This window comes from Vulpes lagopus, chromosome 9, assembly GCF_018345385.1.
Source record: "Vulpes lagopus strain Blue_001 chromosome 9, ASM1834538v1, whole genome shotgun sequence".
Taxonomy (NCBI): Eukaryota; Metazoa; Chordata; class Mammalia; order Carnivora; family Canidae; genus Vulpes; species Vulpes lagopus.
In genome coordinates, this window is record NC_054832.1 from 2,359,415 (window position 1) to 2,372,082 (window position 12,668).

General features: G+C 54.3%; 1 protein-coding gene across 1 annotated transcript in view; it reads left to right on the forward strand.

Annotated features, from left to right (window-relative positions):
* The window catches only part of LOC121499000 (maestro heat-like repeat family member 5), a 75,541-nt gene that overhangs the window by 15,514 nt on the left and 47,359 nt on the right, over nucleotides 1-12,668 (forward strand). The window contains 2 exon segments of the mRNA XM_041769440.1: nucleotides 3,583-3,742; nucleotides 5,095-5,147. Coding sequence (XP_041625374.1) covers nucleotides 3,583-3,742; nucleotides 5,095-5,147 — 213 coding nt within the window.

The window sequence follows — 12,668 nt, forward strand, 5'->3', positions numbered from 1 at the left end:
TGGCCGGCGTGACCAGCCTCCAGGCTCCCTGCAGAGAAGCCTGTGGACCCTTCCCAGTGTGGGAGTCAGGGAAAAACAAAGAACAAAGTCCATAGCCCGTGTAAGTGTGTTCTAAAATTCTGTCCTTTTTTTTTTTTTAATTTAAGTCATTTTGTGAAGCATGTCAGGCATATTTTTAAAATGTAAGGCACCTATGTGTGGTGACAGAGCAGTGGTAATACCGGGGCACGGGGCACGGGGCACGCAGGCTGTCCATGGCTGCAGGGCTAGCGGAGCCCACCAGCGTCCGGCGCCAGCCTGGCTCAGCCTCCCTGAGGGTGGACAAGAGCCTCTCCAAGGCTGGGCCCACTTCTGCGCACGCCGCCGCCCGCCGCCAGCTCTCCAGCGTGGGTCGGGCGCTTCAGCAGGCACCGCGAGCTGGCCCAGGGCTCACAGGAGACAGCAGGCACCTCATCGCCCAGGTCCCAGCCAGCCCAGCCTGTCTGCCGGCGTCTTGGTGTCCAAAGCCCAGTCTGGGGCCCCGTAGCCCTTGGCGGCCAAGGACGGCGTCCCGGATACCCCAAGCCTTCCTCTTTCCTGGCCTGCTCTCTCGCTTTGAGGACTCACACACACACACACACACACACACACACACACACACACACACGCAGAGCAGCTTCCTGAAAAAGGGTGTTTGGGAAGTACAGGTGGCGACCAGGCATTTCTGGAAATCTCTCTGTTGTTTCACCCCGGACTCTGTGTTGGAGATTGTGGACAGAAACATCTGAAAGGAAGTCAGGACTGTCGGGGTGGCAGCAGAGGCCACCAGGGACGTTGGTCTCCTGCACGCCCACCCCTGGATGAGGGTGAACTTGAGGCCGTGCCGACCACACACGGCCACGTCGTGTTGCGTTTCCCAGAGTGAGGCTTGTTTCGCTGAGCGCCGCCCTGGCGACCAGCAGAGGGACCTATCCTGTGGGGACCAACGTGAATCAGTTTTGCCTCCGCCAATCGTAGTCCTTTCAAACGGCTTCCATAAAAAGCCCGTGGTTTCTGCCTTTATAAACTCTTTCTCCGGGCCCCTGGGCAGCTCCGTCGGCTCAGGTCATGACCCCGGGGTCCTGGGATCGAGCCCCACTCGGGCTCCCTGCTGAGCCTGCCTCCCCCCCTCCCTCTGCCTGCGGCTCCTCCTGCTTGTGCGCACTCTCTCTAAATAAATAAAATCTTTGGAAAATGAAGAGAATCTCTCTCTCCTCCCCTCTCCCAAAACATTCCCGTCGCCTGCTGGATCTGTGTCTCCCAGATCGGAATTCCCCAAAGGCCCCAAATACACTTTTCGTTGGCTTTGCAGGTCAGTTCTTTCCTGTTTGACAAGATCATTGTCACGTTGGCAATAATGTCCCACTGCCCCAGGTGCGGCCAGAGACTCCAGAGCCATCCTGGATGTTAGACTTTTGTCCCTCCCGCGGGCCGGCCTGCAGCACCTTCCTGTGTCTGCAGCTCCCAAGGGCGCCTCACTCCGCGTCTGTCCCTAGCCACTATGCCTTCCGGCCTTGCCTCCTGCAGTCTGGCTGCTTGGGCCCCTTGCTTCTGGAACATTCCTCTCATACTTCACTGATGGTCTGGCCCCCTGGGTTTCTCTGCCCTCGTCCCCCCGAGGCTTCAGAGACACCTAACACACAGGCATGGGGTGTGGGGTGCTCGGCGGGCCCCGTACTCTCCCCTCGTCTCCCCCCGACCAGCTCCCTGTCCTCTGTTCTGCTCTCTGAAGACTCATAGTCTCGCGGACCTCCCGTGGCATTTCCAGCTCGGGCCCCTGGTGCCTCCGACTCTCTCGTGATCTTGGTTTTCGCCTCCAGAATGTTCCTTTTCGCATTAAGCTGTTTATAGCATTCGTGGCTGCAATACCTCCTCTTATCTCTCGGGATGTTCAACACACAGCTTCGCTCGAAGTTTTCATCTCTGTTTGGCCTGCGTTTCCTCCGACGAGCTGTTTTCTGGTTTTGTCGGGTGTGTGGTGCCGGTTTTCGTCTCCCACACCCGAGGCTTCTGCAGCGTGGCTGTCTGCCCGGGGTTCGCACCGACGGGGAGCTCGGAGCACCCGGGCGGGGTGGGGGGGCCGGGGGCCGCTGCCGCCCGCCACCCGTGCTCACCCCCGTGTCTCCCGTCCCGGGCCGCCCAGAGTTCCCAGGGAAGACCCTGCCACAGCGCCAGCCCGAGGCGGAGGCCCCGGGGCAGCACCGTGGACGCCTGGCCTCCCGCCACAGGCCCGTAGCTGCCCCCTCGGGGGACCGAACCTCCAGACTTCGCTGGACCCTCCAGGTGCACGGAGTGGGCACGGCATCCGGGCACCTGGCTCCTTCCTAAACCTCCGAACCCTCCCCCAGGCCACCCAGGTGCAGAGGGGTGGGAGACGCGCCCCCCGGGAGTCCTGCCGGCGGTGACAGGGCCAGCGCCTGGGCCCATGCTCAGCCCCGCCACCTGTCACTCCCCGGCTCTCCAGCTCCCAGGCCGTGGCTGCTGTCGTCCTTTTTAAATCATCTCCTAAATGTCGTTTTGTTGTGGTGGTTTGTTTGTTTGTTTGTTTGTTTTGAGGTGTTTGAAAGAGCAAAATCTGGCGCCTGGGGGTCTCAGTCGGTGAAGCGTCTGCCTTCAGCGGGGGTCATATCCCAGGGTCGTGGGATCGAGTCCCATGTGGGGCTCCCTGTTCAGCGCAGAGTCTGCTTTCTCCTCCCCTACTCTTGTGCTCTCGCTCACTGGACTGTGTGCACTCTCTCTCCCTCCTCCTCAAATAAATAAAGAAAATCTTTAAACAGAGAAGAGCAAAATCGACTTCAATGCACCATCCGAATGCGAAGCCCTCGTGTGGAAACTTGCAGTGAATTACCAACGACAGAGTGATTTCATAGGAGGAGTCCCACAGCGTCACAGGGCCTCCAGGGACCATAGGCCTCTCACTTTCAGATGCCACCAAACACAGAGCGGACCCCTGGCCTCAGCCCGGCGACGACCGTGTGGCACCCCCCTCACACCCGCAGCCACGAATCACCTGATGGTTCTTACTAAGAATCAGAGAAAAGAGGAAGCCAAACTTCGCCAGACCATGGCGGGCCTGTGGCCCCCGGCACCTGACACCCTGGCTCCTCGGGACACAGAAGTCCACGCAGGAGCATCGGCTGTGGCTCTGGATCCCTGGTGATAAAGAATCAAAGGCTATGACGTTGCCCGAGCTGCCAGGAGCTCAGGAAAAGAAGTGGTGTTGACGGGAGCCTTCAGGGCGCATCTCCGGAGCGGGGGCCTCCGGGCAGCCTTTAAACCTGGACTAGATCTGGGGAGACAGGCGGGCGGGAGCAGCACTCCAGGCTCAGCAGCAGGAAGCGTAGGAGGAGCAGGGGTGCAGCAGGGGTGCTGAGAGTCACGGGAAGCCCTGAGCCCCGGGGGAGCCTGCGCTCAGCTGGGGCCTGTGCGCCGGGCTAGCTTGGCCGCGGCTTCCCAGCCCACCCTGGGTGGACAGTAGCCGCCCCGTCTACCAAACCCACCCCGCGTGGAGATGCCAGAGCTTGCTCCAAGTGCCCACTCCTCCTTTTCGCCTCCCGCCTCCAGGAGCTGGAGGAGGTGTACCAGGACGCAGCCAGCGACGTGCTGCTGGCCATCTGTAGGCACTCATGGCGCGTGGTGGCCCAGCACCTGGAGACCGAGGTCCTGACGGGCGTCTTCCCTCACCGCAGCCTCCTCTATGTGATGGGCGTCCTGACCTCGAATGGTATGTCCTGCCCGAGGGGCCTGAGGCACCCCCAGCCTGGCCTGGGCTGGCTTCTATCCCCGGGGTCCCAGGGGCAGCGGGGTTTGGGGAGGGGGACATCACAGGGAAAGATGCAGAAGGGGGCTTGGCGGGACACACGCGGGGCCAGACTCCAGCCACACGACAGGCGGGCCTGTCCATGCCAGAGCACCCGCACGGCTCCCACCCCACGGCCAGCCTGGGCCACGTCGGGACCCCCATGAAAGGAGACAGCCAGCCACCCAGCCGTGTGTCACAGGCCTGGGGTGTCCAGCTTCCAGTGCCTCTAGAGCAGCCACTGCCACTGAGTCAGGGGAAGGGCCGCCCTGGACACCCAGGGGGTGGCTGAGGACCCTGAGGGAGGACCTATAGGGAGGGGCCTTGCCAGGAAGAGTGTTTAGCGAAGGCAAAACAAGCAGCTCTGACTGAGCACCTGCCCTGTGCCAGGCTCCGGGCTCCGGGCCTCAGGAGCTCACGGCCTCCAGAGGGAGGCAGGAACCAGCTTTCATTCACTGTCCGCTCCTAAGCGTGAGCCAAGCACACTGCTGTCCCCAGAAGGCACTGGGCCACTCTGGTGACCTCAGGGAGGGCCTCCTGAAGGAGGAGGCAGCCACGTGGGAGCCACGCCTCGAGGAACATGTAGGATTTTGAGGAGGGAATGGTGTGGATCCCCCACAGGACCTCAGCAAGGGGTTGGGGGTAGTGGAAGGAAATGGATGTAGGGGGCTCGCCCATCTAGAGGGGGGCCCGGCCCAGCGGGGGGAGCCTCAAAGGCTGAGCCTGGGAGTTTGGCTCCGAGGCCGGGAGGAGGCAGGCCCGGGCTTAACTAGACTTCGTATACCCTTCCCAGGCCTGGCAAGCTGGGTGGAGGTCCCTCTGTGCCCGGATGAGCTCTGAGACTCCCAGGGCCATCCCCAAAGCAGCTGCCCTCTGAGCTTGAGTTTCCAACGTCCCATAAAAGCTTTCTATTCTCACAGCACACCACTCTCCAGGCCTTATTTCTCCACCCTCCAGAGGATTCTAGCACATTCTAGCACATTCCCAATGGCGAGACCCAGAGGGACGACCCCTCCATTCACCATCAGTGAGCTGAGGCCCCGAAAGGCAGCATGTCCTGCCTGAGGTCACACAGCAAGGGTGGCAGGGCCACAACCCCATCCAGACCTCGAACCCAAGCTCAGCCCACCCCCCTCCACAAAGCCAGGACAAGCAGAGGCAGGACGGTGCCACCCTGACTCAGTCCAGTCCCTAAGGGCTGGGGGACAAGGAGCCAGAGCTCCAGCCCCGGTGCAGACATCAGACTTGACCTCCAGTGATGCCCTTCTGTCCCGCAGAGGCCATCTTCAATGAGGGAGAGAAGGCATGCTGGGAAGAGCAGCTGGCCCAGGTAGGGAGGAGCCCAGCCACTGGGGCCTCCTGTGGGGACGATGGTGGCAACAGGGGAGCAGGACACCTGCCGGCCCTGGGAGGAGGGGTGGGGAGGGGAAAGAGGGAGACGCTTCACTGTCACGGATGATCAAACAGGCCTGGAGGGGAAGTGACCCATGGAGGAGCTGGGTGTTGAACCTTGGTCTCTGGATGCCTGGCCCAGAGCAGGTGTCCAGCCAGACAAGGCCCTTCCTCCCCATCCCGGGTGCTGGACACACAGTCTCGGGCCCAAAGAGCACACAGAAACCCTGAGACCCGGGTGGGAGGAAGCAGGCCAGAGTGGACGGAGCCGCCACAGCCGAGGCATGGTGTCCTGCAGGCGCCCTCTGACCACACGCCCGCGTGAGGGGCTCCTGTGCTGGGGGAACGGACATGGGCCCCCTGACGTACCTGGGTTCGAGTCCAGATTCAACCAAGCACAGCTGTGTGACGTGGGTGGCCTGCTTTGCCTCTCTGTTCCTTAGTTTCATCGGTCCAGTAGGGATATAAAATACCTGGTTCCAATGTTTGTTGTGAGGACTACAGGATGCAGCCCACGCAAAGTGCTTCTCGCTGCTCCCAATACACGGGAAGCCCTTGTTAAATGCTAGTTAATACTTTCAGTTACTAACAACAGTAACCCCAGAACAGCTGTAACAAGTGGCATCTGGTAGAAATGATACCAGGGTGGCAGAAATACGGGTAATTGATAGAAAAAATAAGACAGAAAATCACTAAAGATAAAGAAGTCTTGAACAACATAATTAACAAAATTGATCTAATTGACATTTCTTTCAAATGTAAATAGAACATTTACGGAGAGAGGTCGTTTGCTGGGCACTATATCAAATTTCAATACGTTTAAAAAGTCTGAAATCAAACAGAGTACATTCTCTGACCAGAATGTAAATCAGAGATCAATAGCAAAAATGTAACTGGAAAAAATATCCAAATATTTGGAAATTAGACAATACACCTTTAAATTATGTGTGGGTCAAAGAAGTCACAAGAGAAAGTAGAAAATACTTTGAACTGAACACTTAGGAAAACACAGCATATGAGAAGTTGTGAGTTTCAACATAAAGCAACCTCAGGAGAAAATTTATGTTTTAATGCCAATATGAGAAAAAAGGGTATAAATCTATTATCTAAAAAGCTCTCCCAAAGGTGGAAATTAAACCCAAAGTAAGAAGGGAGGAAATGAGAAAATCGAGAGTACAAATCAGAGAAATTTTTTAAAGCAACAAACAATAAACCCAACAATAAGGTATTTAAAAAGGTTGATAAAATGATAAGCTCTTTGACAGCTTGATCAAAGAAATTAAAAACACAAGATCCCGTTCTCAGAATAGCAGGATTATCGCTGCACATCCATTAGACATGGGACAGCAATAACATGGGATTCCAATAAACTAAGCAATTTATACTGAATAGACAAAGTCCTTGAAAAATACAAACTATCAAACTAACACAAGAAGAAACAGAAAATCTGAGTAGTCTTGTATCAGAGAAATTGGAATCATAATTATAAACCTTCTCACAAAGCAAACTCCAGACCCAGATACTTCACGGGTCAATTCCATCACATAGTTAAGGAATAAACACCATCAATTCTCTACAAATTCAAAAATACAAAAATAGGAGAAGGAACACATCCCAAATCAGTTCGTGAGGCCAGCACAACCCAGACAAAGACGTTACAGGAAAACTATACACCAACAGCCTTTGTGAAGATGAAGTCAATTCCTTAATAAAATATCTGCAAAATGAATCCAGCAACACAGACAACACCCCATAAGGAAGGGGGTTTACCCCAGGGACACGAGGTCAGTTTAACATGTGAAAAGCAGTAAGTGCGATTCAATACATTAACAGAACAAAGTCTGGAAATTATGGTCGTCTCAATGAAGGAAAGCATTTGACAAAAGGCTTCTGATTCCATGCGTGTTTTCCAAGGCCACCAAGCGATTCTCCAGTTCTCAGTGGACACTGACCAGGTGTCAATTCAACTCTGACATAACCTGGAGGCGGCATGAGACCCCAAAGGTTGAGGGCTCTGTCCCACTAGATGCCCCCCCTTCAGATGCCAACTGCAAGTCCACCTCCCGCCTATGCTTTTGACCAACCAGCTACAGACCAGAGGGTCCTGTGTCCCCTGCCATGGGTTCGATTCATTTGCTAGAGAGGCTCACAGAACTCAGAGAAGCATTTCACTCACTGGATCACTGGTTTATTGTAAGAGGATCCAATGCAGGAGCAGCCAGATGGAAGAGGTGCACAGGGCACGATGTGGAGAAGGGGAGCAGAGCTTCCGTGTGCTCTCTGGACGTGTCACTCTCCCCACACCAGCACCAACCTGGAAGGAAGCTCCTGGACCCCGGTCCCGTTGCATGTGTATGGAGTCTTCACTACCAGGCATCAATAGCAAAAATGAAATTGTTGGCCAGTGGTAATGAAGTCACCATGCAGCTCCTCTGTCCTCCCTGGAGGTGGGGGGGTTTCCTCCTCATGGTTGGCACTCCTGACCACCAGCCCCGTCTTGTGGTTACCTCCGGGCTTCCAAAGTCCCCACATTAGCATGAACTCAGGTGTGGTTGCAAGAGGCTTGAATGAAAGGAAAAAGACACCTTTATCATTCTTATCACTTAGGAAACCCGTAAGGGTGTAGGGGCTCCGCTGGAAATGGAATGAAGAGCAAATATATCTCTCCCATGATTAATCACAATATCATGATGATAATGGCCCTGAACAAAGGAGAATGTGGAAACTGACACCCATGGAGAACCTACACCCTGTAGATGACCAACTGAGCCCTCCCCCCTGGAGTCAGAAAGAGGGCAAACAGTCCACTCCCTGCACTCCTGGTCCAATTTCCCAGATGTTTCTAACCAGCCTGAGAAGATCAGAAAAGATGGGAAAGACCTACGGGTTGCAGTGGAAAAAGTAAAACTATCTTTCCCTGCAGACAATGTGATTGCATATGCAGAAAATCTTACAGATGCTTTAAAAACAGTCCATGACTAGTAGAAATTAGCAAGATTTTGAAATACAAGATCAATAAATAGAAGTCTACTGAATGTCTATAAACTAGCAACAAACAATTAGAAGATAAAGTTAAAAAAAAAAAAAGTGACAGGAGCACCTGGGTGGCTCAGTGGTTGAGCATCTGCCTTTGGCTCAGGGCATGACCCCGGGGTCCTGGGATCAAGTCCCACATCAGGCTCCCGCAGGGAGCCTGCTTCTCCCTCTGTCTGTGTCTCTCCCTCTCTCTGTCTCTCATGAATAAATAAATAAATAAAATCTTTTTAAAATTCTTAAAAATAAAATAGTGATTTTAAAAACGTAAAAGACTCAAAGACACATGTAACAAAATATGTGCAAGATACTCACAAAACATCATAGAGAACAATTAAGGAACAATTAAGGGGCTTAATTACATGCCAAGGGGCTCATCGTATGAGACATACGATGTTCATAGATAAGAAGATTCAACAACGGTAAGATGTCAATTCTCCCCAAAACCGATTTATAAATTCAGTGTAATACTTAACCAACTACAAAACTTTATATTTTGATAACATTAAAATTTTAAATAAACATTAAAATTTGGGATCCCTGGGTGGCGCAGCGGTTTGGCGCCTGCCTTTGGCCCAGGGCGCGATCCTGGAGATCCGGGATCGAATCCCACGTCGGGCTTCCGGTGCATGGAGCCTGCTTCTCCCTCTGCCTGTGTCTCTGCCTCTCTCTCTCTCTCTCTCTCTCTCTCTCTGTGACTATCATAAATAAATAAAAATTTAAAAAAATAAAAAAAAATAAAAAAAAATAAACATTAAAATTTGACATGGAAATTTCAAAGGCTCTAGAATGGCCAAAAAAATCTTGAAAGAAAAACATTGCAATAACAACAACTGACTTCAAGATTTACTGTTGCTTTTTTTTTTTTCTTTAAGATTTTATTTACCTATTCATGAAAGACACGCTGAGAGGCAGAGGGGGGAGGAAGCAGGCTCCCTGCAGGGAGCCCAATGCGGGACTCGATCCCAGGACCCCGGGGTCGGTCACACCCTGAGCAGAAGGCAGATGCTCAACCACTGAGCCACGCGGGCGCCCCAAGATTTACCATTGTTAAAAAAAATGTGACTAAATGTAAAGATGAAACTGGCTTTATTCAACAATTCATGAATCAGGCACCATCCCATCTGGCAGAGAGAAGGGAGCTGCAAAGGGCTCTCACCCAGGAGATTTTATAGGCAGAAGAGATGAAGACCAGGAAAGAGCAGGGGTCCGGCAGGGATCTACCGGGCATCTACCTCACCCCTGCTGACCGGGTGATCCCTGACTGGCCCCAGGTCACAGGCCCGGGAGAGGTGGAAAGTGCAGCCAGGTGAGGTGCTGAGCCGCGGTTTGGTGACTGCGTTTGGGGCCTCTTGCCTCTGTTGTAGCAGCGGCCTCTTGGTCAGCCTGGCAGCTTGACGAGAGGCATGGTCCGAAGCCAAGGCATTCCTGCCACCCCCACCCCGGCTGTGAGGTTCCGCTGCTTCTGTCCATCCTGTGTGACATCCACAGGCCTGGTGTGTTTGCTAAATCTCTGTGATAGTCACAGGCCAGGACTTGAGGCTCAGTGTTCAAGCTGGTCACTGTCTGTCTTCATTTCTTCTCTGGAGTTCCAGTCTTGGGGAGGTCATTGGCTTGGTGAGCAGTGGCTGGAAACATACACTTTATTTTTAAGATTTTATTTATTTATCTGACAGAGAGAGAGAGAGAGAGAGAGAAAGCACAAGCAAGGGGAGCAGCAGAGGCAGAGAGAGAAGCAGGCTCCCCGATGAGCAGGGAGCCCGATGCAGGGACTTGACCCCAGGACCCTGAGTTCACGCCCTGAGCCACCCAGGCTCCCCTGGGAATACACATTTAAAGCCTCAGAGAGAACAGGGCACAGCAGGGTTGTTGGATTGTTGCTATGATTATTACAAGCAGGGTAATGCCAAGAAGCTGGCGGGGTGGTCATCAAGGTTCGCAGGGTGTCCCCGTGAAGTGGGTGCCTGCATCACTGGAGACGGCGGGAGCTACACCCCAAGGGGGAAACACATTTTCCAGCAGTTTGTTGGTCACCGTGAGGGCCTGGGCCTCGCAGCAGGGGAAGGCTCCAGCGCGTCCGGACAAGAGCATCCAGGAGCAAGGATGTGTCGATAACCCCTGCCAAGGGCTGGTGGACCAAGTCCAGGTGCTCAAAGCATCTGGAGCGAGGCATTGGAGGCCTCTGGGAACAAGATTAGTCTCCCTGGGATTTGGGCTCGACAGGCCAGACACTGACAGTAGAAGGTTTTTGCAATTCTGTACAAGATCCCCCACCGATGCGTATTCATAATTTGAGTCACTTAAAATGCACCACGGTAGATGAGGGAATCTAAAAACCCCCAAAATGAGGTTTGCCAGGGAGCCAGGAAGAACCAAGTGGCCGTTTCCCAAGACCTCGACCATCCACGGAATTTGCAAACCGTCGCTGGCCCGCTGTGGTGTCTTGGGTTCAGGAGCAGACGGCTGCCATGCGTCGGGGTGGCAAAGATCTGGCAGCAAGGGGTCATTTTTTGCCAAAGCAGAATGGACGTCATGTCCTTGCGCCACAGCCTTTGCAGATGGTGTAGCTGCCGCCTTTCCACGAGGGCAGCCGGGTGCCTCCCAGGCTCAGGCTCAGTCCGTGTCACGTGAGTAGTGATGCTGCTGATTCCAGAAAGAAGGGGAACAACAGCAGGAAGCTCGTTTACTTGGGGTCCATTTTGATGGGGGTCTCAGAGGACGTAAGGAAACCCCTTTGTCTCCAGAACATCCCCCATCATGGACAACCCTGCAGGCAAAGCTGCTGAGAGTAAATTACATTTGTCGTCTGGTCACTGAACGCTCTGACGAGGGCCTGGAGCCCTGCTTGGGGGATGGATTCAGTGTGCACCAGGCCCCCCACCCCCGAGCAGCATAAGCAGCTCGGAAGTGTCCTTTCCCGCTCGCCCAAGAGGACCCATCACATAGTTAGATCAGGATTAGTCACGGGGACGTCTCGTACCAGGACACAGCATCACACAACATGTGATGACCTCGTCATCGTGGGCCCCTCTCCAGGCAGAGGGGACATGACATGGGCAGGGATGACACTGCAGGAGTGTGTCTGATGTCGATTGGGTGGAGGAAGCAGAAGGATCTCATAGGAGGTGAGTCTGCCGCAGAGAAACAGTGAGTCAGTTCGGAGTCACGAAACTCGGGACGGCATGTGCAGTTGGCAAATAAGCCTCATTTCCTAGGGTTGCAGCTGCCAGGGCTTCTACTAGCTTGGCAGCCCCAGCGGGGGCCTTTGGGCCGCGGGGTGGACCGGGCACGGGAACACGCAGTAGGCCACTATTTCCCACCGTGCACGCACGAGCATCCTGGGGTTGTCTGTCTCCTGCACAAATGAGGGAAAAGGGTGGAATGATTACGTGGGCCTGAGGTGGCCGGTCCCTGCAGGGCCCATTTTAGTCCTATGAAGGCTGCTCGTGTTTACCTCCCCCGATGAGTTGTTTACCTCCCCCGACGAGTGCGTTCAAGAGACTGGAATTTTAATAAGTTCGTAGCGCGGAGAAGCCAACGGAGAAAAATGAGGAGCCCATGTTCCGCAAGGAGCCAGCCTCGAAGTACGAAGTATGGGAAACTGCTGCTCAGTCGTGGGCGTAGGACGTTCTCTGATTAGCTTAACCCTTCCTGGGGAGAGCTGGAGTCCTCCAGGGCGTGGATTATGACCTAGGTGACGAGCGGTGCCTCGAGATAATTGCAATTTCCCTTTAGAGCCTCGATGTCCCTTTGCGGCTGAGCATGGCAGCAAATACTTGGACTCCTCCATGGACATCTTGCCAGGAGCTGAGCGCAGCAGGAGGTTGTCCCTGTACCATAGAGCCCCGATTTCCTGGGGAAGTAGGGACACCTCACTCCTGGGGCACTCGGGACAGATAAGAAGGGGGCATCAGGGAGGCCTGTCCAGGATTATTGTCAATTTTTCCAAGTCAATGCAAACAGATATTGGCTGTTGGGGTCCAGGGGTGTTGAGAAAGACTGAACAAAGTCCAAATTTTTTTTTTTTGGCCGGGGGGAAGAGCAGAGGGAGAGAACCCCAAGGAGACTCCACACCCAGCATGGAGCCCCACGTGGGGCTCCATCTCATGACCCGGAGATCATGACCTGAGCTGAAATCAAGAGTTGGACGCTCAACCGACGGAGCCCCCACCCCCGGGTGCCCCAGTGCCCACCATTGTGAATAGTGAACCCCCATGAGTCTGGTGGAACTTGGGACAGAAGGGAGTCCGCATTTGGGAACAACTGGGAAACGTAGAACAGCTGTCTTGGTGGCTGTCAGCCTGGACCTATCGCCCTCCTGTCCACGAGGGTCCTGGACGGGCAAGATGGCCTGTGCAGGGCTGGTACAGAAGCGATCAGCCCCTGGGCCGTCAGGTCTTTCTCCTGTTGGCATGAGGCCTCGTTT